This window comes from Mauremys reevesii, linkage group 19 (genome assembly GCF_016161935.1).
Source record: "Mauremys reevesii isolate NIE-2019 linkage group 19, ASM1616193v1, whole genome shotgun sequence".
In the NCBI taxonomy this organism is placed as follows: Eukaryota; Metazoa; Chordata; order Testudines; family Geoemydidae; genus Mauremys; species Mauremys reevesii.
In genome coordinates this window covers 13,848,038-13,875,733 of record NC_052641.1, presented here as the reverse complement: position 1 = coordinate 13,875,733, position 27,696 = coordinate 13,848,038, and the positions used below count along the sequence as shown (strand labels likewise).

The window sequence follows — 27,696 nt, the reverse complement described above, 5'->3', positions numbered from 1 at the left end:
TGATGTCATCTCACTGTGCCATGATGTCACCATGCTGCACAAGGAAACTCTCATGATGTGATGTCATCTTGTGGCATTGAGGGAAGGCTGCAGTGTAATGGGATTTCCCAGGTTCCCAGGGGATAAGGCGCAGGGGGACATGTCACCCTTCCGGTCCGTCGGGAACCCTTCAGCTCCCTGGGGTTCGGGCGATAGGGGCTGTCGGGGTGGGGGAATTCTGGCCTCTACCCAGGCAGCGGAACGTTCTGCGTGAGGATTCTGTTTCCCGGGAAAGACAGTCTTGGGCTCCGGGCTCCGGCTGGCGGAAGTGACGGGTGGATTTGTTGACAGCGGAGCCTGTTGGGGGGGGGCGGGAGCGGACCCTCAGGAGGACACACAGACCCCCGCCCCCGGGGACCGGAACCGGAACGAACCTGGACCCCCTCTACCCAGGGAGCCGGGCAGGGGCCTCGGGCCAGGTGGGTGCCGGGGAGATCGGAGATAGGAGCATGCGGGGCCAGCCAGAGGTACCGGTCCCCCGGGGGGACCCGATCCCGTTCCCGGATCCGCCCACTGCGGGGACCCGGTCCCCAGGCTGTCAGGGACCCAGGATCCACCCACTGCGCGGGGTGAGGGACGGGACCTGTCACACCCACCCACTGCCCCGGGGAGGATATTTGACCATCCACCCACAGAGGGGCATGGGAGGGAGCCTTGTATCCTCTGGATCCACCCTCGGGAGACATGATTCCCCACTGTGGGTGACCCCCTAAGAGAGGGGTAACCGTCCCCCCATTACCAGGGGTACCCAATCGGACCCCTGCCCACTGGAAAGGAGTTAGCAAAGACCCTCCTCCTTTCCCGGGATTGACACATGACAGAGGAGGATCCATGATCTGCACCTAAGCTATAGAGCCGATTTCCGTGGGACCTCTGCACATCTTGAAGGGCATTAAAGCAGCCCCAAAATGTCTTTTGGCACTTGTGGAACTGTATCATGACTCATTAATGACAATGTTGTAATACAATGTCCCGCAGGAGAGATCCTGTAAAAGGGTGGCAGCTCTCATGAAGCTGTTTTATGGGGTGACCTTTGAAATAGATTGGGAACAGGCACAACAGGTCTTCCGGAGAGGCAGATGTATGTATCCCAGAAGGGAGTTTTGCCCTGTCTGTCCTTTCCTTCAAGGGACAGAAAGACCTGATTTTGACAGGGGCCATTATGCAGGTCTGGTGAAACACCTCAAAATATCTTTGGAGGCCATTGTGATCTGGTGATGCACAGTGTTAATGTGAATCATAACAGGCTTTTCTGGAGACATTTTACTGGGTGGGTGACCTTTGCAAACAGCAGCAATGATCTTGTACTGTATTTTAACTTTAAAGGGAGTATCTGTGCCATAGTCATATACAAATGGCAACCTGTTCCCTGTTTATGATGTTTGGTGTGGTCTGAGCAGAGGATGAGCACCAAAGAATTCCTAAATTCTCAGCATAGCTTTGACACTATGAATATTTGAACTGTTCTGTGCCTCATTTTCCCTACCTGTAAAATAGAGATGATGATATCTCCTGCAACAGTTGGGATGATCAGTTAGTATTTGTTAAGTGCTTTGGAACTGTGAAGTGCCGTGTAAATGCAATATAAATTGACAATGCAGTTTTCCTTCAGAATGTAACCTATGCTGAGCTCTGGATTTACATTTAATCTCTTATTTTAAATAATCCCTTGTAATCTGTTCATGCTAATATTTGTTATGCCCTCTGTGTGGGCAAACTCATGATGCTGAAAGAGTCAGCCTTGCCAATCATCTTTGCAGCACCAAATATGAAGGTTACACACTTTGGCACTGAGCCACAATGAATCTGGCCTAGTCTCAAGCACCAGGCTGAAGAGAGCACGTAATAGGAGAGGGGATTGATCTGAAGTCCAAGATACAAAGTCTAACACAGGCATTCCTAAGTGTGAGAACAGCAGCACCAGGCCTCTCATGTGGGTGAAGCTGGGAATGTCTTAAAAATGCAGATGTATCTTATAGAGGAGCAGCACCCACAGAAGCGTATGTTTGGATCTGGGAGGCTGGGGGTGGAGGAATGCTGTGTCTCATAGTTTCCTTCATTTTAATGAATGCTGAGGGTGGTGTACTACTCCCCGGCTGCCTTGGATGGGGCTGATGGCTCTAGCCATCATGGGGCACATTGGTTAACAAGCTTGTTTTAAATAAGTCTGTCCCCTTAGATCAACCCTCCTCCAAGATGGAAGGGGATCTGCCAGGGTGGGAAATCAGTATTCGACTTGTGCAGCTGGGGTTATAGTGGTGTCTCGGTCACTGTGTGCCTCGCTGTTTGGATCCCCTGCACACACATCCTTGACCCTTCACACATCCCAGGCAGTTAATTGCCCACCTTGGAAACCATGGGTGACAGTCCGGTAGCCAGGTAGACAACCAGCCAGCCGAGTGGTCTAGAAGAGCCCACACCTTATGATAATGGCTAGGCAGTAGAATCATAGACTATCAGGGTTGGAAGGGACCTCAGGAGGTCATCTAGTCCAACCCCCTGTTCAAAGCAGGACCAATCCCCAGACAGATTTTTACCCCAGTTCCCTAAATGGTCCCCTCCAGGATTGAGTTTACAACCCTAGGTTTGGCAGGCCAACGCTCAAACCACTGAGCTATCCCTCCCCCAGTATCTCTAGTTCACTTACAAATATGGTGCCTACACCTACTAAATGCATGCAACATTGTGTTCCCATCAGAGAGCCCCTTAGGGCTGTTCTACACTGGGGGGGATTGATGTAAGATACGCAACTTCAGCTACGAGAATAGTGTAGCTGAAGTTGATGTATCTTATTTCAACTTACCTCCCATCCTCACAGTGCAGGATCGACGGCCGCGGCTCCCCCGTCGACTCCGCTTCCGCCTCTCACCCTGGTGGAGTTCCGGAGTGGACGGGGAGCGCGGCAGGGATTGATTTATCATGTCTAGATGAGACACGATAAATTGATCCCCGATAGATCGATCACTACACGCCGATCCGGCGGGTAGTGTGGACGTACCCTTATTTTCCCCCTCCCTGTCGCCTTGTGCCCCTAGTTAGGAACTTCAGGGCAGGGTCTTCTATTTTTGTGTTTGTACAGTGTCCAGCACAATGGGGCCCAAATCTCAGCTGAAGCTTCTGGGCACTACTCTAATACACATAATGGTGAGTGCTCCTCTGTAGTGATAGTTTAATCCTTTCCCCCTAGATGAGAGTGGGGTGCCTTTTGCATATGGTAATAGTGGTGGTTCTTGGGAGCTAAGGGATTAAAGCACAAATCATTTCTGCGCCCCAGTTCTATGAAATATCAGTCATCTGATTACATTGCAGTAGCATCCAACGGTGCTAATCAGGACTGGGACCCTGTTGCACTAGTCGATATACAAACATCTAGAAAGACACAGTCTGTGTCCTCTGTGAACTGGACTGAGACCACCAACTAATTTTACATCCCTTTAGCTCCTTATATTGCACCAGTCACCAGGGTATTGGAGCCATCAAGCAGCCATTGAGAGGTAATGACATTCAGTTGCTACCAACATGGCCCGAAATAGAATTGTGTGACCTGCAAGACCATCACTAGAAGTGAAAGGCTCCATCTCCCATTACCATCCTCTGAGTTAACCAGATCCTATATAAGATTTTTGTTGATTGCTGGGTTTAATTGTCTTTCTGTAAAGCCTATTTGTAACTGTTCTCATTCTGAAACCTTTTTGTACCTTGGGCACAAGGTAGCAGAGAACTCAACCTACTTCTCCACTGGGTAGTTTATTTAAATGGTTTTATGTCAGAATGGAGTAGGTTAAGATGAGAGTTTTGTGTCTGAAATTTGGGGAGGAGATTCTGCCCATTGCCTGGATATTTTATTTCCAGGGATGTTCATGGAAAGGGGAAGACACAACCACTTCACATCATCTGATGCTGAAAATCAGGTACAAGCAGATCCAGAATACAGGAGCCAAATTCAGCCATAGTTTCTGCTCTTGCTGAAGTCAGTGGAGTTGCACCCACTTACACCAGGCCCAGATTTGATTTAAAGAGGCTACTGTGGAAACTAGGGCTAGACTAAGTGGACAGCTGTTCCAAAACAAAGAGCAGTTCTGCTGATCTCTGCCTTTTTCCTTGAGTGGTTGTTTTCCGTGTTGGGTTAATTACTTGGTTGGCTCTTGTTCCTGGCACTGAAGCGCATTCTTTAAAGGAGAATTAATGAGACACAGAAAGAAGAATGGAGTTTTGATTTGCAACTCATGCTTCCCCCTAGGTTGCACAGAAATCTGTCCTGAAGCAAAGGGAGGGATCAGAAGGCTGGAGCCTGGGCTGATAGGAAAGCTAAGCCACAGCAGTGCTCCTGTCTCCCATGGGGACCATTCAATGCCTGAATCTGAGTGGCTACCTCATCCCTGAAGTCATGGTCAAAGCAGCACGCCAATTGACTGGAGCTTCTGAAGGGGGAGGGGGGTTCCTGATTGATCTACCTGTCTGATCCATCTGACTGGTACCTTCCTGTGGGGCAGTGGCTATAGTGGAGATTCCAGTTGGGGTTAGTTATGACATGGTGATGGTGAGGAAAATAGCCTGGGAATCCTTTAAGGAATGAATCCTCATGAGAAGAGGGACAGGAAGAGAGACCGAGTCAATATATTTGCTGTTTTGTCCTTCTGCACTGAGTGTGCTGCTCTATGGAATCCCATGATGAAAAGCAAAGACTGGATGTTAAAGACATTTCGCAACAGCTGCTCAGCAGAGGTGGGACTGGAGAGAAGGAGAATGGCCATCAAACTCCTCAGTGGTGCTATGATCACTACTTGCACAGTCCTTTGGGAGTGGAATCAGCTAACTCTGCACCTCAGCTGCCAGTAATTATTTGGTGGGATCTAGGTGATAGCCTTGGCTTTGAAGCATAGGCCTGGAAGTCAGGAGATATGGGTTCTATTCCCAGCTGTACCATAGACTCAATGCATAACTTTTGGCAAATTGCTTCAACTCTCTGTGACTCAGTTTTCCCATCTATCTAAAGAAATAGGAGAACAGTTCTATTTCCCAGGGTGCTGGTGGTTAATTAATGGTTATAAAGTGCTTTGAAAATATTTTATGAAAGCTGCTATAGAAGAGCAGTCTCAGGCACCTAACTCTGTCTCTGCTACAACTCAGGTAAGTTATTGGTGCTCGTGGTCATCTTGGGTTTTCATTGCTTTGCTATTTCCATGTGGAGAGTGAGTTATAGTTAAGGGAAGATGGGGGTACGATATCCCACACTGGTGATGGCATGCAGCATGTAACCTCAGGGTTTACTGTGCACACACAAGAAAGCAGTGCAAGGATCTCTATAAAAACCCAGGTAAGACACTAAACATGATGCAAATGCTGTGCTGTATGGAAAAGAATGATAGCAGAAGATTCAAGAGAGAGCAGATTTCTATCGCTTTGTGGGTGATATCCTGGTCTGGCTCAAGCTGGAAGCAGAAGCAGGGAGAGAAAGATGTTTGAACTGCTGCTCGGTGACCCCCTGCTGGCTGGTCCATGAGGCACCATTAACAGGGTACCACAGAGGAGCCTTCTCCTTTCTTCCCATATGCAGGGTGCTGCTGTGGGTCAAGAGTGTGGTCTGGAGTTGTGCCTTATCAGGAAGCGACCAGCCAGGTAGCTGAAGAGGGTGGCTTGGGACACAATCCTCAGGGGTGTACAGATGGGCCTGAACCAACATAGGCAATCAGAAACTGTTAAGACAGGGTGCAGATGAAATGTCTGCCCCTGAAGGGGAAGATGCCACAAATGCCTTTTTAGCTGTTGCTCTTAGTTTCAACACTTGTCAAGAAACTTCTTTCTGATGTTTTGTTTAGATGGCAACAGCTAACAAAACTTCTGTATGGTACAACCTTATCTAACAACCACCCATCTCATGCACTTTCTGTCTGAAAGTATCCACAAGGTTTCTAGTGCCTGTTTTTGCGTCTATATAATGTATAAAGAAGGCCTCAAAGTGTTTCTTTAAAAAAAGTTTTGGTTTTGCGTGTGCCTCTGATTTTACACTAGAAATTCAGATGTCTGTCATGGCCATCCCAAGAGTCAAGAGAGTGAAAGCTGAGCAGTGGAGAAGGGAAGGAATTTTTAGTACAACTGCTTAGAACACTTAACTGCAATAGCTAATGAACATTTCAGTGAAAATATGTCTCTGTTAAAGATTTGCCCTCACTCGTGCTCTCTCACACATGCCTCCTTCAAGTAATATGTGATAAACATTTCTGAGACTCCCCAGAAATTCTCCTGCAACACCAGAGAAGACCAGACTTTGCATTTCTGATATTTCTCAGGTGAAAAACAAACAGGAAAAATCCTCAAACATTTCTGCCTGTCTTTATCCATCGTAAAATAAAACAAAGCCCCCAGCCTAATTCTTTTTACAGGTCAGCTTTAAAGCCCCAGCTCCTCTGAGAACCTGATCCTGCAAACGCTTACACATGGGACTACTCACAAGTATTATTCATGCATATATGTGACTACAGGATCAGACCCTTCATTGTATTAAAAACAATGTCACTGCCCTGTTCTTGTAACTGGATTTCTGTGCCTGCATGGAGCCCCATTGACTTTGTGGGGGTTCATTCACATAGAGCCCAGTTGGCTTCATTAGGGCTTTATGCAGAGGTAGGAGTCTGCCCCTAAGGGAGGAATTGCAGGAATGTGGCTTTTGTTACTGACAAGACCTCAGAGAATTAAAATGGAGAGAAGTTATAAAGATTGATCTTTCTCTCCTAAGTACACTTTGCATTTCACTCAGCTTGGAAAATAAAAGTAGACCAGTCAGTTTCCTTTTGGTCTCTACTCAGTTTCATATCCTGCTTCTGGGGTCTGGTATAATCCTTTGGGTTTGGAGCTTTCAGCACTGCAGGGGAAGGTTCAAATTAAATACAAAGCAAAGTAGTTTAACTGAAATTAAAATAAATAGAATCCTAGATGTTAGAGATGGGGCAAGCTGCTAGGTCCCATCAAGTCTGCGGGCTGGATTGTGCCCTACAGGATATTTTTAGTGATCTGCTCAGTCTAGTTTTATGTGACCCAAGCAATGTGGCTTCCCCCCCACTTCCCTCTAAGAGGCTCATCTTCAGACAGATGCAGCTCACTGCTTGGAAGCTTTTTTCTAATATTTAACCTAATTAATGAACATGGTTCCCATTAGCTAACTAACCTTTATAGCATCATGGAAGCTTGGGGAGTGTTATTCCCATTTTACTCGTGGGGAAACTGAGGCATGGAGCGATTAAGGGCATTATTTGCTAATGGCCAAACATCTGCAACTCTCTTTGCCATCAACAGATGAACCTAGCCATCAGTGTCCCCCTAAGCACTGGCAGATTTTCAGGGTACTTTCCAGTTTATTTTTCTTTTATCTGATTGTCTGTCTTTCGTCTGCCTGCAGATGTCCTAATGTCCCTATAAATCCAGCTGGGAATCTCCTGAGGTTGGGGGGCAGGGATCCCTTGAATTGAAAAACTTCCTTCTGCCACAGTTCCCTGCTCCCCCTGCCTTCCACCTCTGTTCCCTGAAGATGGCATCTGACAGCCCAGAGTCGCTGATGACATTATGCACAGGCTACTGCCTCCGCAACCTGGAGGGGACCCTCTGCTACCTACTGGACAACGAGACTCTCCGGCTTCACCCCGATGTCTTCCTGCCGAGTGAGATCTGTGACAAGCTCGTCAATGAGTACGTGATTGACTTGTGTGGGGGCTGCTGTCTATCAGGGATGGTAGCTGGGGGAAGAAGCCAAGACTCGAGAGGAGGGATGCATACACTTTATACTCATTTCTGCTTGAGTCTTACATTAGAAATGTAGCTTTTGCCTAGCTTGTTTTTCCTGGAGAGCTCTGTGGTTGACTGGAGAACTAGTAGGGGTGTGCCCTTACAGGCACCATGGCTGGGAAAGCTGATAGACAGAAAGAGATCAATATTTATACAGCACCCATCACAATGGGGTCCTAGTCTATCCCATTTTCTGGTCCTCCAGGGAGAGCTCCAACAAAATCAGAAAGATTTCATAGCTTAGAAAAAGTAGGGTGGAAAAAGAGGGGAAACGTTTTTTAAATTGAAAAATTCAAACCCCAGGGTGGAAAAGAAAAATGTTTATTTTCTTGGATCTCTTTCAGTTCCAAGAATCTTGGGTGTTATTTGTAACAACAGGAGGAAAGAAAATGTACAGATGCAAGTGTGATTGTTATATTAGATGTGGGGCTTGATTCTCCATTGGCTTTAGGCACCGCTATGCTGCATTACAGTATAGAGGGCCTTTAAAGTCAGCAGATTTCACCACCGCCCCAGCCTTGTCCAGGGAATGCCCCCAGTGTTAGGGGGCATTCCAGGGACTGGCCACCCATGGGCTATCCAAAGAGATCAGAGGGAGAGTCTCTCACACACACATGCTTTCGCGTGGCTATAGCTGTGATGAAAATCCTACCAGGTGTGCCCATATCAACCCCACTGATGAGCTAACCCTGTTACCTCTCACGTAGGTATGTGGAGCTGGTGAATGCAGACAGCATCTTTGAACCCCATGAGAGCTTCTTCACCCTGTTCTCAGATCCTCGGAGCACCAGGCTAGCCCGAATCCATTTGCGGGAGGACGTAGTGCAGGACCAGGACCTGGAAGCCATCAGAAAGCAGGTGGTATTGCATTTATGTCTTCCTGGCTGTCACTCTGCAGCAGCCCACAGCAGAGACCACTTACAACTCTCAGGGAGAACCATAGATTACTTGTACTTTTTATCTGCTTTATCAGAATCCTAGCTGTGGGGGAACTTGAGGCTTCTCCATCCCAGCAGGATTTGCTGTAGGGAATGTAGTGGGAGCACTGACTGTGTGGGAGCTCAGAGTACTCTAGTCCTAGTCGCTCCCAGCATGAGCCACTGTAAGGTACGGTGTGGAAACGCTGGCTGTGTGAGAGCTGAGTACTCCAGACCTGGCCTTTCCCAGCAGGAGTTGCTGTAGGAAAACTGACAGTGAAGTAATTCTAATATGTTGGATTCCTGCCTTCCAGGACCTTGTTGAGCTGTCCCTGATTAACTGTGAGAAGCTGACAGCCAAGAGCCTGCAGACCCTGCTGAGCTTCAGCCACACTCTAGTTTCTCTTAGCCTCTTCGGCTGCAGTAATCTCTTCTACGAGGAAGAGAACCCAGGAGGCTGTGAAGACGACTGCCTGGTGAACCCCACTCGCCAGGTCTTGGTCAAGGACTTTACCTTCGAGGGGTTCAGACGCCTGCGCTTCCTGAACCTGGGCCGTATGACTGAGGGGGTGAACGTGGAGACATTGCTTCGACCTTTGGCCTCCCTCACTGCCCTGGATCTCTCTGGGATCCAGCTCAATGATGTGGCATTTCTGACCCAGTGGAAGGACAGTCTGGTTTCCTTAGTGCTTTACAACATGGACCTTTCAGAGGAGCACATCCAAGTGATCTCACAGCTCCGCAAGCTCAGGTCAGCAGATGCCCCCCTCCTCACTCGTTCGTTCTCCACTGGGAGTTGCAGGTGCTCAGAGATGCTCAGGATTGAGGATTAATTTTCCGAGAGCATTTTCCCCATCCCAGATTTTAGGTTTGTGGTGGTGGAAGAACAGAGCTTTCCCTCAAAAGCACTTGATCATTCACTCCCTTTGCAGCCCAAAGCCCTTGCTGAAGCCCATAGAGGTTTTTCCTGCATAAGGACAGCAAGATCAAGCACTCAGAGGGGGCTCCCTATTTTTATACCTGATCCTCAGTCATAATTACTCCTGGTCTGTGGGGAATACTTGGATGCTGGTATCACAGCAATAATTGCAGTGTGAAATCAGAACTGACTCCCACAGGTTGCTTATCTAATGAGGAAGTCCAATGTTGAAGCCTAGCTCATAGATAAGAGAAAAACTTAGCACTCAGTGGTTGGCTTGAAACATCTGATCACTGAGCTCCACTAAAGCCCATTGAACATGAAATAAGCAGCAGACCTTATTGCTCTGAGCACAGAATTAGGGAAACAGGATGATCCAGGAAAGAGTGTCATCCAAAGCAAATAGGCACCCATGGTCTACCAGTGAGAATTAGTGCTGTCACATGACTCCATAGCTGCAAACAGCGAGCACCACAGTCACCAGTGAAACTGCACATTTGGTACCAGGAATAGAATGCAGGCTTTTCAGGTCCAAAACCACAGGGCTTTACCATTCAAATTAAAGGAGCCTATCCACCCGTCTTATCGTTTATAGTCTCTGTGGTTACTAGGGGGCTCCATGTTCGTACACGTTAGACGTGTCAGAAAAGCACCAGAGGTAAAATTTTCAAAAGCATCCAAGTGACTTAGGAGCTAGGTCCCATTTTTAAAGTGATGTAAGCACCTAAGTTCCACTGATTTTTGTTGACTTTAACTCTTAAGTTCCCACAGCACTTTAAAAATGGGACTTAGGCTCCTAAGTCACATATGCCCATTAGAAAATTCCAACCTATGTGTCTTTAATCACTAATGTGCAACCCAGTCCCTCCCTCTATATCTCTCACATTCTGGTAGGAACATACCTGACCATCTGTCCAGTAGGGGGTACCGGAGCCACCACATGCCCTCTGTGGGTAGCTGTTGTACTGAGGAAATGTATTACTATTATTACATGGTTTATTAACTTAATTTTATGTTGTGTTTTTCATATAACATCAAACATTTAAAACTATAGGGCAATGGTGCTGGTGTAATAGAGATTATTAAGATCTCTGTACAGTGTCATGAACACAACAATATCCAATCTGGAAAAGAAAGAGACCAAGGGAGGAATCAGAGAGCTTCTGTCATTAATTTTGGGAGATGAGGTAACACTCCTTTCTGGGGATGAGAAGATCTTCTGGTGCAATTTGATCCCCAGGTAGAAGATATGTAGCCAGTTCCATGGTTAGAGAAATGATCAGATGCCTGTTTATGATGAAGACTGGGAAGGTAGGTTGCTCAGCCTACAGTAGTTGCCATTCTGATCATTTAGCTGAGTAATTCTTCATACTCCATTCTGGACAGGCCCCCACCAGGGATCTGTTGGTGTATAATCCAAGGGTACTGCGTGCACTTAGGTTATACACAGGACTCCATCCTGATGCTAGTTCCACAGAGTCAATCCCTGTATCTTGGAAAATCAGCAGTTGTGCTTGTGAACGGTCTCTGCAGGGCTGGGTTTGACCTGAAAGGATGGGGGAAGCCCCACTTGATGCTCTCCAGACTCTGAGATGCTTGCTCTCATTTTCAGGCACTTGGATATTTCCCGAGACCGCCTGTCCAGTTATTACAAATTCAAGCTGACCCGGCGGGTGCTGAGCCTGTTTGTGGATAACCTGGTAAACCTCTCCTCACTAGATATCTCAGGGCACACCATGCTGGAGAACTGCACCATCTCAAACATTGAGGAGAAAGTGGGTCAGACAAGGTAAGGCTAGAAGGCCAGGTAGGGATGGAGGTCACTGTGGATCTGTGGGAGGGGTGATTTAATTGAAAGCGGCAGGAAGGACAAATCTCTCTCTTGGCCTCTCTCTAAGTGGCATTGACCACCATGGATGAGGGCTTCAGAATAGTCATTAATTAGCCCTACCTGGCTTTCATTCACATCCACATAGGTTTTGCAGCTGTCCTTTTCCTTATACAGTACCCACTTACTGACAGCTGTAAAAATAGTTTATATATCATTCGCTTCCCTCCAAAAAGACCACAAAGCCCTCCACAGACTGTGCTCAAAGTGGTTTGAGCATTGGCCTGCTAAACCCAGGGTTGTGAGTTCAATCCTTGAGGGGGCCACTTAGGGATCTGGGGCAAAAATCTGTCTGGGGATTGGTCCTGCTTTGAGATGAGGGTTGGACTAGATGACTTCCTGAGGTCCCTTCCAACCCTGATATTCTATGAACTCTTGTCCACCACTGAAATGCAGTGAGTTCTGGGGAGGAGAACAGCAGCCTTCCTGCATCAGCTTCACTACACAACAGTTTTTAGAAGTGTTAGCAAAGAATTACTTCTGCAGTTATGACTGCAGATATTTTAGGGAGCTGGAATTACAGTGCTAATATTGAGATTTGTCAATACCACACCCAGTGAGAGCCTAACTTCCTTAGGCCCCTTTGAAATCCCAACCAGCATCTACAGGGAGCACTCTTATCTCTCGTTCCAAATCAGCCAGGAATTTTTACCTCCCATATTGTGAGCTGTTACAGTGTGAAAGGAAAACTGCTGTGCTACAGCACTGGCTCCTTTACAGAATTCGTGCAAAACATAGGCTGTAGATCTTCAAGGAATACTGCAGTGATGCAGCAATCACTGTTGATAGTGTTCTAAGTCAATACCAACCAAATGCTTCATTGGAATGAGAGGGGTGTTGAGCTGATGGCAGTCCTTCAGAGGAGACATAAAATCAGGTTCCTGACTAGTTATGATCATTAGAAATCCCATGGCCTTTTTATAACAATCAGTTGTACCCCTGCTGTCCTAACCAACCTTGGGTAACTATAGTCTCCCTGCCTGAATTCCTGTTGTCACTGCTGTTGGACACATTCACTTCTGGTGCAGAACAGTAGGGATCATCTGTGATGAAAGGTCCCATCAAGGAGGATGATGTGACTGTCTTTAAAGATGCGATTGTCTTTAAGAAACCCTTCCTGGGATTTTGATGGGATATGATTGAATTTAGACCCAGCTGCTCTGGCTTGTTGCGAAGTGTAATCAGAGCAGACAGGGAGCTCTGTAACTATCTCTGTGGTGGAGGGAGCTGCATAAGCAGAGCTCAGACATGGATGATCTCTTCTTTTCCCAGCATTGAGCCATCCAAGAGCAGCATTGCCCCCTTCAGGGATCTGAAACGACCACTTCAGTTCCTGGGCCTCTTTGAGACCTCTCTTTGCCGTCTGACGCATATCCCAGCCTACAAGGTAAAGGGCCAGTGGGAACATTCTCAAAAAGGGTCTGAAGTTAGAGAGTCTGCCAGCATATCAGAGCTCTCAGGCTCTGTGGACGGGATACATGTGCCTTTTGAACTATGGGTCTCCCTGCTGGAAGAATGCTGCAGTGGTGCAAGGTCCCTGCCCTATGCAGTGTTTGTGAGGGGAAAAACAGCCGTTTAGAAAGGAGCCTGGTAAAGACACACATGCACCCTGTCCATTCCCCACCCTGCTTGTAGCACAAAGGGCACTCGACAATGGGTGTCTGAGGCTTAAGAAGTAGCCATGCATAACCCTGCAAAGAGATACCACCCTGCCCTGCAGGGACCACTTCCTGCAGGGTTGGGCTGAGAGGTAACTCAGCCTGTGTGCTGATATTTTGGGCCTCATCAGAATGAATCCTGCTTCCAGTATAGAAAGGGGCTGAGAGAGTGCATGCAACATTTGAGCTGCCACCTACAGACTCCTCTCCCTGCGGATCTCCCATTCTCTTGCTGGTCTCTCTCCTGAACGATCCCCTCTCTTGCTGGTCTCTTCCTCCCTGGACATGATTTTTTTCCTTTCCTTGCTACCAGGTGAGTGGGGACAAGAATGAAGAGCAGGTGCTGAACGCTATCGAGGCATACACTGAACACCGGCCCGAAATCACGTCCCGGGCCATCAATCTCCTTTTTGATATCGCCCGCATCGAGCGCTGCAGCCAGCTGCTGAGAGCACTGCAGGTGAGCACACAGGCACTTACCCACTGGCAGTGCTCACCGCCCTTGAGCACAGTCAGATTTAGGGGGAGGGGAATTTTACAGCACAAAAATCAAACCTTTCCCCATGACTTAGGGCTTGATCCAAAGCCCATTAAAGTCAATGGAAAGACTCCCATTTCCTTTGGCTTCAGTGGGCTTTGGATCAGGCTCCTGAAGAGGAAGTTCCAGTAGCATGATGGAAATAGGGTCCTTGATTTTAGGAGGTGTCTTATGATCTCATTGAACAGCCTATTCCAGCTGTGCCTGGGCTCTTCAACCCTGGAATGCTTGTATTGGTCTTTACCTGCGTAGGGGTAACGGTTACAGAGGGCCCAGCTGGGACTAAATGCTCCCTTTGTTTCTTTGTAGCTGGTGATCACAGCTCTCAAGTGTCACAAGTATGATAAGAACATCCAGGTGACTGGGAGCGCTGCCCTTTTCTACCTAACAAATTCAGAGTATCGGATGGAGCAGAGCGTGAAGCTGCGGCGTCAGGTGATCCAGGTGGTGCTGAATGGGATGGAGTCTTACCAGGAAGTGACAGTAAGAGCTCAGTCAAACTTCACCATGCTCTCACTGTTCTCCCTCTTCCCTTTCTCCCAGTAAAAGGCCATTTCCAGTACTTTGTACGTTCTGGGCACTTTGAGCCTATTGAATGTGTACCACGGCATGCCCTAGAGAAGCCGTTGCCTATATCTGGTCATGCATTCACTTTATGGGTGGGCAGGTGCAATTTTATGTGGGATCGACATTGTACATGTGATGGTGACATAGTTCAGTAGTAATATGGGGGAAGAAAGAGACGATAATGGTGCATGTGTATTTGTGGCAAAGGTGACTGGCTTTGGATTGCATGTGGAGCGTGCAGGTGCTGGTGGGATTGGGTAGCAGATGGAGAGTGTGCATGCGGTGAGAGGTTGAGCTGTAGGCTGGTGAAGCTATTGTGTGGGGAGTGCATATGCAGCATGGTGTTGGGTTGGAGGGTGATGCATGTGTATGTTGTGTTTGTGTTGAGATGGAAGATAGTGACAATGCTGTGTGGCAACTGTACATGTGACTATGGGGTTTTGCACATACTTGTAGGATGGTCCATCATGTCAGCCTACCTTCACCTTGTTCTTCTTCCCCCTGGTAGGTGCAGCGGAACTGCTGCCTGACACTGTGTAACTTCAGCATCCCAGAAGAACTAGAATTCCAGTACCGTCGTGTCAACGAGCTGCTGCTGAACATCCTTAACCCTACTCGGCAGGATGAGTCCATCCAGCGCATCGCTGTACACCTCTGCAATGCCTTGGTCTGCCAAGTGGACAACGACCATAAGGAGGCTGTGGGCAAGATGGGGTTTGTCATGGTTGGTATGGTCCCAGGATGGCTGCTAATCCCTACCCCAGACTGGACTTGAGTCCCATGGGAAAGTACTTTCTATGACTTCCATTGGAAGTGTCCGTGGAGTAGGGCCAGTAAATAATCCAGCCCCGGAGTGTCACAGAAAAGTATTGCAGTCAGGGAAAGCTAGAGTCTTAGCAGTGTTGTCCTATCATGGAATCCACCATCCTCAAGCTGAGCCCCTTGAAAACATGCCAGCAGGGGAAGTCATTACTTCCTTGATGTGCTATTAGAGGCAGTGGCGTAGCCAGGTGAAGGGAACAGGGGGAGCAATAAAAAAAAAAAGGCACCACCCACTGTGGCACTTTTACTCACCTGGCAGCGCTCCGGGTCTTCGGCGGCGGGTCCTTCACTCGCTCCGGGTGTCTTCGGCGGCACTGAAGGACCGCTACCAAAATGCCGCCAAAGACCTGCAGAGCAAGTGAAGGTCCCACCGCAGAAGTGCCGCCGAAGACCCGGAGCGCCACCGGGTGAGTAAAATAAAAGCGCTGCAGCGGGAGGCGCCTTTTTTTTTTTTTTAATCGATTTTCCCCCGAGTGAGTACAAAGGCGCCAAGAAATTGACAAGGTGCCACTTGTGCTTGGTGGGGGAGGGCCACTGCCCTGCTCCCCCTCTAGCTACAAAATGGCCCAGCAGGTCAGGAAGGCTCTGCTGCCTGTCCAGAGATAGGAAAAGCTGCTGCCCATTTGGAGATAATAAAGTCTGCAGAACCTTTCCATTGTGGTTACTCCCTTCACACCTCCAGTTACGTAATATTGAGTGGACACATTTCTTTGTCTCACTTGACAGACAACACTGTCCAAGTAATGGACCAGAAATTTTGCATGTGGGTGTATGTACAGTTTTGGAGGGTTTCCAAGTCCTTCTACAGGGAGACACTGCTAATTTTTTGACATAACCATAATCTCTTCCTGGCTTCAACTCTCCTGCCTCACATTCCAGTTCCTTATTTTCCCCTTCAAGATTCTGCTTGAGTCCTCTCCCATACCTCTGCCCTCATTTCCTCCAACAAAATTTCCTATGCTCCAAGCTCTTCCCTGTCTTTTCCTTGGTCTCCTTCACCCACTCTTGACTTCATGGCTCCTTCCATGCTCCCCCTTGAGTTTGCAACAGCCTCCCAGTTAAAGTCCACCAACTTCTGAGGACCCATCTTTTTCATGAAGCTATAAAGAGCTCACACCAGACTATTTATTTCTCACTGGACTGTTCTGACCTGGACTCTGCCTTTTTGTGCCTTTAACCAGGGACCTGTTATCTGGATGGTACAGGTCATCTGTCGTACTGTGCTGTGTGAACCAGTGGAATCGTTGTTTATACATTGCCACTGAAGCAGAGAAAATAACACTAAGCTCGAAAGAGATGGGAAGGGTGTTTACACCTTTGAATCAGATTCCATATGCATAGAGCCAAATCCAATCCATGAGTAAGCATAACTGCAGTTACTTCAGTGAGAGCTGTGCCAGACTCTGTCAGGGTTCAGTTTGATGTACAGTCTTTATTTTAATCTCTGTGATTCCTGGCCTGTTCCCAGACCTGCTCTTACGCTTCTCATTCCCTCTTCTCTCTGCCCACAGACCATGCTAAAGCTGATTCAGAAGAAGCTGGTGGATAAAACAGTAAGTGTTTCTTCTTAAAATCTGTAAGCAAAATATACTCCATTTATATTCACTCTGACCCTGAGGTGGAGCGGTCAGCCCAGGGGTGCTAGGAATCCAGTCACATTGCACCAGCAATTTCCCAGGTGTCCCCAGGGGCTTGTGGGGACTTGGATCCTCTGAATAAACTGGATAATGGTAATGTTTGTGTTGGTGGGTCTGAACTGATTTGAAAACTGGTCCCTTCTGAGGTGACAGCAGTTCCCCATCCTTCCAATTAGTTTGCATTGGGCTCCTGTATTACAGGCGCTCTGTCTGCAGTTGCCCATGTCACATAATTCATTCCACTGTGTTTTAACGTCTCCTTCCCTCTGGCTCGGCAGTGTGATCAGGTGATGGAGTTCTCCTGGAGCGCCCTGTGGAATATCACAGACGAAACCCCCGATAACTGTGAGATGTTTCTCAACTACAGTGGCATGAAGCTCTTCCTGGAGTGCCTGAAAGTAAGTGCTGCCCAGTATCCTCTACACCAGAGGTTCCCAAACTCTTCTTATTGCGTATCCCCTTCCAGATCTACCGGCTACCCGCGTATCCTTACCCTTCTCATCGCTGAGACTTTGTGTGCTCTTCTTAACACTACCTGTCTTCAGCCATCTGTCCATATTTCACTGTTACATATCGATATAGTCATAGTGTGACATGTACAACTGAAAAAACCCTGACTAAGTTCTGAGCTCAGTTAGACTGGAAAGTTGTTGGGCAACTGAACCTGCGCTGTATGGTGATTGGAGCTGAGGGTTCTGTAAATCAGCATCTCTGTGTTTCTGTATTCTCATTGGTACATCTTGAAGTAAATTAACTACCAGATTTTATATAACAAATTCCCACAGAGTTTTAAAGCTTTGTCTGAGTAGCCTATTATGAAAATGCAATAAATAAAATAATTAATAAATAAAATCCACCATTACACAATTTCTCACGAGTAGCCCCCAGAGATGTGGTACGCATACCACAGTTTGGGAACCCCTGCTCTCCACTGTCACATTGTCACGTTTGGGACTGAGTCCTGGCTCATCTGATCCCTGCTGAAAGCTTCATCTGTTGCATAAACGGAAGAGACTTATACACACTCTGCCCATTTCCCCCTCCACATACATACATCCTATGAACACAAGGAAACGGCATACTTCTACCTCATTTACTCTCTTTCCCACTCCCTGTCTTGTGCTTGGAGATGCATTTCCCTTTAGTGGCCATGTCAAGCAGTGGAGAACTGTCCCTTGCTTTGCAGTGGTTTGGTTCTCTCCCACCTGTCATGTGTTTTGAATGCTAGAAACCTCACCACACCAAGAGGAGAGCTCCATTCCTGACTGCTGGGAAATAGTCTGCCTTCCTGGATTTGCTGCATCATCAATCACAATGGTCATACTTTTGTTTTACACATGTTCCTTGTTTCCTCAGGAGTTCCCAGAGAAGCAGGAGCTGCACCGTAACATGTTGGGGCTTCTGGGAAATGTGGCGGAGGTAAAAGAGCTCCGCCCACAGCTCATGACCTCCCAGTTCATCAGTGTGTTCAGGTTGGTGCATCACTGATCAAGAAGAAGTATGGTCTAACGGTTAGAGCTGTGGACTGTGAGCCAGGAGACCTGGCTGCTCTTTCTGACTGCCATTGAGTCATTGTGTGATGTAGGGCAGTCATTCAACATTTTTGCATCAGTTTCCGCCCCCCTGTTAAAAAGAACAAAAGAAGGATAGTGGAACTCGCCCAGTTTGTAAAGTGCTTTGGAATCTTTAGAGGATGGCTGGAATCTAAATACAAAGTATGATCAATAAAACCAGTTTGGGAAGCTGGTGTTTGTCAAGCTGTTTTGCATAGGTTGCTGTGTCCAGTCCAGTTAGGAGGTAATAACTTACTTGATGAGCTCTGGTTAGAGTTCACAGGGGCTGCACTGTTTGCCTACTAAGTTTTTTGTCCCTGATGTGCTGTATAAGGCTATCCTTGCACCTCTGAAATCTTATCTTCTCTCTTGGCAGCAACCTGTTGGAGAGCAAAGCAGATGGGATTGAGGTATCTTACAATGCATGTGGAGTTCTCTCCCACATCATGTTTGATGGCCCAGAGGCTTGGGGTATCTGTGAGCCACGCCGAGAGGAAGTAGTAGACAGGATGTGGGCAGCCATCCAGAGCTGGGACATTAACTCCAGAAGAAATATCAATTACAGGTGAGGGATGTTGGATCTTGGCCCATTTATTCCAGGAGTGGGGATTGTCCCAAGAAGTAACCTCAAGCATGCTGAAGTCTGCAAGAAAGGTGGAGATTTAATCAAGTGTAGAACTTCTCCCTGGGGTGAGGAAGAAATTTCCCACATGGACATACTATTTTAGTTGGGTTTTTTCAACTTCCTTTGAAGTATGTGGTACTGGCCACAGTTGGAGATTAGAGGGACCATTGGTCTAATCTGGACAGGCAATTGCTACACTTCTAAGTCGAATATGGAGAAAATTAAAATAGTCTGTATCCCTAGTTTCTCTTGAGGGAACACAGTAGGACTAGAACTTGTCCTGCATGTTTCTGGTGGATTCGGATTATGCAGGAAACATGGAATCTTACCGTCTTAGTCTGCTTAAAAACATTTATCTACGGAATCCCTCTCTTGCTGTTGGTTAAATTCCGATTCCTAATGAAAGGTACAGCTAGGGTGAATGTCCCTGTCTCCACTAAAGGGGTTGCTGCAGCCTTCAATCTGACTTTGGGGATGTTTAGACAAGCCTCCCAAAATTCCCTTCTGGTGTTACAGTGACTTGTGGAATAACCCTAAAGCTCCTCCTGTGAGAGCTGCGTCAGGAACTCTGGAATTCCACAATGCACTAGACTAGTACAACAACAGATGGAATGAATTGCTGGTGAGGTTGCAGTACAAGTGTGATTCCAACACCTGATTTGCAGTGTAGATGCACTTCACTGTTGCAAGAACAAATGGTGCAACCATTGTTTATGAATGATCAGTGTCCCCCAGTTGTGCCTTGGCCTAGGGTAAATAGAGGCCCTTTAACTGTAACCCATCTATGGAGTGATCAGCACTGCTGAATTTCAGCTTTCTTACGGAAATGTGACTGGAACATGATAGAAATTAATTCCCCATTTAATCCTTCAGAGCTCGTTCTCCGTGCCACATTGTAGTATTAAACAGCAGGGATTGAGCCTGTCAGTACCACAAACTATGACTGACTCTTGGATACCGGAAGCTGATATGCCAATGAGCTTTACTGTTGTGTAATGTATTAGCTCTGACTGCAAAGCTTCCAGTACCAAAACAGGAAAAGATGCTGGAACAGCAGCTTTTGGGTTTCTCATTTTTTTTCTTTAATATTTGTTGCAGGTCATTTGAACCGATCCTTCGACTCCTTCCGCAAGGGATCTCTCCTGTCAGCCAGCACTGGGCTACTTGGGCTCTCTATAACCTCGTCTCTGTTTACCGTAAGTCCCTCCATAGAGAACATTATAAATGCAGTGTAAAGGTTGGGGCTGTGAATCTCCATACACTGTGCCTGTTAGACAGCAGAGGTGGTGAAAGGTCAAGGGAAACTATTTTCAGAGGCCTGTAGGTTAATGCAGAGTATGTGGCTAACTCCAAGGCAGCTCCTTGAAGTTACCAAGGATGTTCAAGGGATGTAGCCAGAACTAGGAAGACAACATAGACTTAGTGCATGAGAACAGCCTTCTGGAGCTTCCATCACTCTAGCAAGCTAGAGTGCTGAATTGGTTTCTGTTTCCGATACTTCTGCAGATTGGATGCACCTAAGAGGCTGAGCCACTAGAAAGAGAAACCTGTATCCTATGGCTTACCAGCCAGCAACCTTCTCACTGCTTCTCTGTCTCCTCTTGATTTGAGCTCATTGCCTTGGGAGAAGAGTCAGGCTGCAGAATGTAGAGATTTGACCTAGTAGGAGTGAAGATTCCCAGGATTCTATTTCCCCCTTCTTTACAGCTGACAAGTACTGCCCGCTGCTGATCAAAGAAGGTGGAATGCCCCTTCTGAAGGAGGTGATTAAGATGGCTTCAGCACGCCAGGAGACCAAGGAAATGGCCCGGTAGTATATAAGCATGAGATTAAAGCTATCAAATATAGGCCAATGAATATGTGATTAGGGATGGAGAGAACACAGTAGTAGTGTGCATAAGTAGATAGAAAAGATGAGAAGGATATAAGTGAATTGAGAGTTGTTCATAGATGGGGAATAGACAAGGAGAATGGGTGGATGAGTTTGGTGGATAGGACAGTAAGGTATCAATGGACTGCTGGAAGGTATCTAGATGAATAGTAGAGCCATACCTCTCAACTGGATCTGATTATAAGGATAGCCTCCCGTTTATTTCCATCCCTCAAACCTGGTGTTATCTTACTGTTTATACATGTACATCATTGACACCAGAAGAGCTGAATCACGTGACAAAATTGATGGAGAATGTCTTACGTAGTAAAATGAATCTACCATTTTCCCAAGCTTCTTCCTCTGATGTTTGGTATCAGAACCTTCCTTTTAGATCATTCTTTCAGATTTTAAAAGCCAGTTGTATACATCTAATCCATGGCAAGTTGAGAGCTATGACTTGATAGATATAGGGAAAATTGAAAAGATGGGTGGATATTTGCTGGGAATATGTGTACTGTGTATATGTGACAGACACTTGCCGTAGCTAAAAGAATGATAAATGGTGGAGGAGATTAATGGAGTAGGAGATTGAATAATAGGGTAGATGAACTGTGTATGGGTCAGAAGCATGAATGACAGGGACAGTAGAAGAATGGCGAATGGAAGTTATATGAATAACATGGTAAGTAGATGGTAGATGGCAAGGAATAGCTAAATTGTAGACATATGGGTACAAGGATAGATGACAGAAAAGGTGAATGATGGATGTTTGGATGAGCAGATTATTAGATGTGTTGATGACAGGAAGGTGTTTGGATGGGAGATGAGGGTGTGATGGCCAGTGAATAATGGGTGGGTTGATAAATGGACAGGTGTGGATCTGGATGTATACTAATGTTGGAAGGGATTGGATGTAGGTGGGTAATTAGATTTGGTTTTGTTGAGATATACTAGTCACACAGGTACTGGGTTGATGCATGTCTCAGGATAGACTGCCTAATACATACACATTTAAATGTAGGTGACAGTGCCTTATGCTTGTGACCCACTTCATTATTTTCCTAGTCTTTGAACTAAACCTTTTCTCCTTGTCCTTATTTTGTCCATAGGAAAGTTATAGAGCACTGCAGTAACTTTAAAGAGGAGAACATGGACACTTCCAGATAGAGGCAATGATCTAACAACGCCTCTTGCCAGCACTGTATCCAGCTTCTCTCTAATTCACTGTATATAGAGAGGTCTCTTTCTCACCAGCTTGGCTGTTGGAAGGAACCTGTGTGTGTGTGTGTGTATGGGTGTGTGTGTGTGTGAGAGAGAGAGAGACCCTCAGTAGATGAAGGTGCACAGGGGTGGGGTGGGGGGGACCTTTTGCACAACAAATGCTTTCCTTAAATTAGTAGGTTTTTCGTTATGAAGTACGGATTGAAGTTTTGTGTATATGATTTCTGTATAAAAAACAAAAAAAATCATGTATCTTTTGACCTTTTTTAGACCACATGAGAAGCCTCAAATTAATGTGAGCTTGAAGATCTAGCTGTGTGATTGATATTGTGACTTTTTTTTTATTTCACACCTTTAGACAATTCCCCTTCATTATATTGCATGAGGTCCTGTCATGTTCACAAGAACAGCAAGCCCAGCATCATGGCCACATCTCTACAGTGGGATTGTAGGCACTGATCAATGATTTATTTGCCTAGAGGGGAAAAAATAATGGTAAGAGATTGAGACCAAAGGGATCCTAATATTTGTAAGTAGAATAGAAAGGGGAGAAAGAGCCTTCAAGCCATTTCAGTTGGTTGTTGTATGGGGGTGCTACTAGTGGAAGCTTGATGGATTGTATCAAGTGCATTTGGAAATTCCTTGCTGTAAAGCATTCCCATTAACCCTTTAAAGCCAGGAATTGTGACTTTTCCCAGTACCACTACAGTGGTAGCTTTCAACCACCTGGCACCACACGATGAAGGAAAGGCCAGGAAACCAGCTGTCCTGCCCTTGAGAATGGAGGGTGTTTTCTGCAAGGGATACTGTGCAGTGAAGAATCAGGTTCATTCACAGAAGGGTCCAAGCTCTCTGGCTCTCCATGCAAGTCCTTTTACCACCTCTTGTTTTCAAATTGCGTATTCTGTGTTTTATGGTAAAGGCTGCACACACCAGAGGGTGGGTTTCCCCTCACCCATGGACAGCTCTCTCTGGGACCCAGGCCAGTCATTACAGCATGATTTGGTGACTTTGGAACTTGTGAGGGACTGGGAGTTTTCTCTCTTTTCTTACATCTGGGCCAACATTTGCCATGTTAAATGGGGATTTAGCCTTCCTGTCTGTCAAACACATTGCAGCACAAACCCTTTGGTCAAGAGGGCCGACTGAAATTCCACTCCACTCACACACACTCTCCATGTCTTCTGGGAGACAAAAGGCCCCACTTTCCTCCAATTCATGCCAGTACTAACCAGTACAACTGTATTTGCCTCAGTGGCATTATGCCTGATTTACACTGGTGCAAGTGAGAGAGAAATCCAGCTCAGGATCTTCATCTGTATGACTTGCCAAGGTTTGCCTTAAATCTAGTTCCCCCAGCAGCACATTGTGCAACCTGCAGAACGCAAACTTAGGAACCCTCTCCTTGTCCTGGTTCTTTCACAGTTAAGATAATCTTCTTCCCTTAGAAAAGGCTATGAATCCAGGAGGAACCAGGAGAGATTTGGCCTACTTGAGCTGGCACATTTCAGGACACTGAGAATGCCACTGTCCCAAGGCCGCTCTCTCCTCCTATCTATTGCGCTCTGATTTGATTCGCTGCTATGGCTGAGGTTCTTCTAATGCTCGGGGTAAATGCTGTGGTCATTGTGCATGGTATCGACAATTCTTAGAGCCACGAAGTGACACTTTAAGTGACAGAACCCAACTGCCCTGGAGAGGTTTAGTTTTTCTGCCCAGATGGTGTTAATGTATTTTTTTTCCCTTTTTAACCCTATGTCATTTGTTTTGATGTTGGGCTTTGTTTGTTTGTTTTGTTTCCTTCCTTTTAAAACTTATATATAGATATATATACTTGTGTCGCTTTTGATTGTTTTCATATGTTTTGGAAAACTTGACAAATTGTACTTTTGAGGTTCTTTGCTTCAAATGTATTTCCCTTTTCCCCCCTCCTCAAGGACTTGCATCTGAATAAGCCTCGGAACAGGGAGCTGATTTCAAAGTGTTTGTACATGCTCATGCTTGTGACTCTTTCAATTAGATGCAGAACTAGATGGGGCTACAAACATTGTTCACCTGTCTCCCTGCCCATGGAGAGCCTGGGCTTAGCATTTGTTCATGTAACTCTCCATTCCGTGCTGAGAGGCTAATGCAGATAGACTAAAGCACTTGCAGTTCTGCCCATCTCTTGGAGTACCACAGATGTGAGAGCAACAAGGCGCTTGATAGGGTCCCCTCTGTGCACTAACAACTGCTATGCTGGTGGAGCTGATACCACTCAGTAGTTCCCAACCATGGTTAATGCAGGATTTGGCCTTGCAGCATAGCCAGAACCAAATGATGCTTTAACCGTAGTCTAGCCTTGGCTTTTAGCAGGATAGCACTGTGTTTTAGGAACACAGTTAAAACATGGCTTGTTTCCATCTGTTACGAGACTGAATTGTGTCAGGGTCTTCTATGTTGTAACCAGAGTTTTAATGTGACAAGTGGGTGTGGAAGCTTGGAGGACACAGGTGTGACCACCAGCTCCGGGACACATCTATGGGAAGTTGCTGTTTTTGCACAGTTTGATTATGTCCCATGCTTCCTGAGAAGCCAGTCACTGTACGGATGTAATTGACCTCCAGAGGGATCAGTAACTCAATGGGAAAGTTAAGGAGGTCCCAGCTGAACAGTGCTCCTAGTTCATAGCTTCCCACAGTGCAGCTTGTCTGCTCCACCTGGTTCTGAGTGCAGGGAGAGATGGAACACTTGCTTCAGCTTTGCTATCTACCACTTTCTTCCCACATGTGACTGAGATCTTGTACTGCCATCTGCATTGGCTTGGCACTTGTTCCTCCAGGCCCAAGGAGATACGGGGCATAGTTTGTGGAGAACAGTGTAAACAGGCCCAGCTTGGACAGGGAACAGTCTCATCTGCTCTCTGCTTACTGACACTCTTTAATGTAAAACTTATCCTCTGATCATCCATCTGCACACACTCCTTTCCCCAATACCATAGCTAGGATTGTCTTCTCCTTGCTGCTATTGCCAGTGTTGCTGACACAGTCACTGGATACAAGCCCCTAGGATAGCTTTTAAAATAACTTAAGAAGATTGGAAGGCAGGATGATGGCAGGGGCAGAGGCTGGTGTGGGGAAAGGCAGGAGATGAGTTAAATTTGTCTGATGCCAAATTTAACCGTGATGAGAGGTCACTCCGTATTTGAGAAGTAAATGCCAGAACAAGAGCTGAGCCTTAACTCAGCAAAAGCCCTTCAGAGACAGACCCTAGGACGATTCCTAAGATCCTCTTGGGTGTGGAGATGGGCCTGAGACTGAACTGTAAGCAAAATCTTTTCAAAGTCAGTCTGTGTTTGTGAGGACTGAGAGGTTCACACAGGTTAATCTGACAAGAGAGTTCTGGTCTATAGAGTTTGTAAATGCCTGAGGAGTAGGGGAGGCAATATCCATAAGCTAGTCAGGATCTATACAAGACAGGTACTTGCACAAGAGAGAGAAGGGTTTTGTCTGAGCACAGGCCTGGGATCCAGGAACTCCTGTGTTCTAGTACTGGCTCTGTAGCCTTAGGCTAGTCATTGAGCTCTGTGCCTCAGTTTCCCCATCTGTAAAACAATAGGTATAACTATTTACTTGTCTGCTCCCTAGGGACACAGTGAGGCTTAATCCATGACAGTAAAGCACTTCTGGAGGTGAATAGGTGCTAAGTAATTATTATACATGGGTCCATCCTGGGACAGACCTGCCATCTCCAGCTATCTCCCATCAGATCACACAACATGGTGCAATTCTGATTTTGTGACTGTTTCTGGGAACACCTGGTCCCTTCACAAAATAGGGAGTTTGAATTCTCAGGGCTGCTCTGAGTGTGCTGGCTAGCCTATGCGGATAAATCCTATTGGGCCTTCCTGCTCCACCAGGGTAAAGCTTCCTCAGTGCAGCCCTGAGGACATACATACCCCTATGTTAGCTGGAAATTTCAGTTAACCAGAGTGGCACTGAGCAGAGCCAAGTAAGAAAACTAAGACAGGGACTGTCAATGCCAATTGAAATAAGGCTGGAGAGTGATTTCTGAGGCATTCAGAACTAAATGATGTGGCAGAGAGACTCCTCTCACAGTATCCTCCCAGGACTGAGGCTTATCCCCTTCCTCTACACAACCTCAATTTTCACTGAATGTTAAACAGTAGGGCAAACATAACATGAGTGCTTAAATCAGTGCTTCTCCGCAAAGACGGCACTGACAAGGGACCCTCCACCTGGAGTTTAGGTAACCTGCACCCTGGCTAGAGGTCTCACTTGTCAGAGACAATGGCATAGCCTTGAGCCTCCAAAGTGCTGAGTGCCCTCCATTCCCAGTGCAGCCAACAGGAAAGACATTTTACAGTAGGGTGTTCAGCCTTTAACAAGTCTTGTAGGAGCAATAGCCTCTATGTATTGGCCTATCAAGATGTGTAGCCTTAACTAGCAACGCCTAATAGCACAAGAATAGTTAATTCGTACAGGGCTAAGAAGACCAGTACAGCACTGATAATCTGAGACCATGAACACAACACTATCGATAGTTCATCTTCCCCATTCACATTATAACTCTTAACCCACTACTGGCCTAACCACTTCCATCCTGGGAACTAAGCACTCTGGTTCCTGTGCTGCAGCACACCCAACCCTGAATATTAGGGTATGTACATCCTAACATTTGGTGTTGGTGCAGTGAACACACAGACAAAAGAGGGTTGTTTTTTTAACTCCTGTTGTGTGGATTAGGCATCTTGTGGGGTCACTTGTTTGGGTCTCTTTCTAGGGAAGTGAGTGCAAGGAGGGTTGCTGACCACACTTTTCTATATGAACCCCTTCCAATCCAATTAGTGGAGCCTCACTTAAGGCAGTCTCAGAGCTGGTTGTGCTGCACTTTCCCTTCAGGAAGATAATTTCTTTGGGGGTGAGCCAGCAGCCACCAGGCTGTGGACACTGGAATAAGATCCCATTTCAAAGAAAATATGTGGCCTCTGGAATGATGCAAAGGGGTTTGCTCAAAGTCAGATGCTAAACGATGGCTTGTGCTCAAAAAGATAGAATTAAAAGTAGTAGGAACCACTTGTCTCCAAGACAACCAGAGTGTATAAAACAAGAGGAATAATGGTTTTATCAGTGATTGATGGAAAGTGAGATTGGGGGCTGGATAGGAAGGCAGCACTTATAAGTAAAGATGGAAAAATTCCTGCTGCACTCAAACACCTCTCTTACAGATTAAATTCTGACTCCAAATATCTGTCACTGAGAGAAACTCTCTCATTTTTCCTTGTAAAAAAAAAGAAAAATAAATGTTTTAAGTAAGGCTAACAATTAACCAAATACGTATTTCCTTGTTTAAAAAAGTTTCTGTTGTATTAAGCAACTTCTGCTTTCACTGTGTCCATTGATCAGCCTGATGTTGAGAAGTCTAGTTTGAACACTTGTACATGGTGAAACCAAACTAATTCAATTAAAATGTGTATCTGTTGCTTCCTTACTATTCTGATTGAATTAACTTTTCCGTTGTTTCCATAGGGATACCTGCTCTGTATTAAACCTAGTGCTTAACAATCTCTTGCTCCTCTGTCTGTGAATATGGTTTATCTGGATAAGTTACTGTTCCATTTGTTGTCATGTGTCTAATTAAACATGGAAGGAACTGCTGTG

General features: G+C 46.3%; 1 protein-coding gene across 5 annotated transcripts; it reads left to right on the top strand.

Annotated features, from left to right (window-relative positions):
- The first annotated feature begins 122 nt into the window (after positions 1-122).
- ZER1 (zyg-11 related cell cycle regulator) lies at positions 123-27,696 on the top strand. 5 transcript variants are annotated; one of them, XM_039507008.1, is made up of 16 exons: positions 123-458; positions 7,436-7,722; positions 8,526-8,676; positions 9,050-9,486; positions 11,267-11,443; positions 12,815-12,929; positions 13,514-13,660; positions 14,048-14,221; positions 14,814-15,029; positions 16,639-16,680; positions 17,043-17,162; positions 18,121-18,236; positions 18,694-18,882; positions 20,041-20,138; positions 20,650-20,705; positions 21,925-27,696. In XM_039507008.1, the coding sequence occupies exons 2-16, from the start codon at positions 7,565-7,567 to the stop codon at positions 21,946-21,948; spliced, it is 2,220 nt and encodes a 739-aa protein (XP_039362942.1). In that variant the 5' UTR covers positions 123-458; positions 7,436-7,564; the 3' UTR covers positions 21,949-27,696. The 5 variants fall into 5 exon arrangements, with proteins under 5 accessions (XP_039362942.1, XP_039362941.1, XP_039362938.1 ...); XM_039507007.1 differs by having other exon boundaries at positions 124-458; positions 7,526-7,722; positions 20,650-20,752; XM_039507004.1 differs by having other exon boundaries at positions 124-458; positions 20,650-20,752.

Excerpts from the sequence above, each read along its gene's own strand:
- ZER1 (XM_039507007.1), top strand. The coding sequence starts at position 7,565 with ATGGCATCTGACAGCCCAGAGTCGCTGATGACATTATGCACAGGCTAC. Across the intron at positions 11,444-12,814 it reads GAGAAAGTGGGTCAGACAAG|CATTGAGCCATCCAAGAGCA; the intron begins GTAAGGCTAGAA and ends TTCTTTTCCCAG. Across the intron at positions 16,681-17,042 it reads AGAAGCTGGTGGATAAAACA|TGTGATCAGGTGATGGAGTT; the intron begins GTAAGTGTTTCT and ends CTGGCTCGGCAG.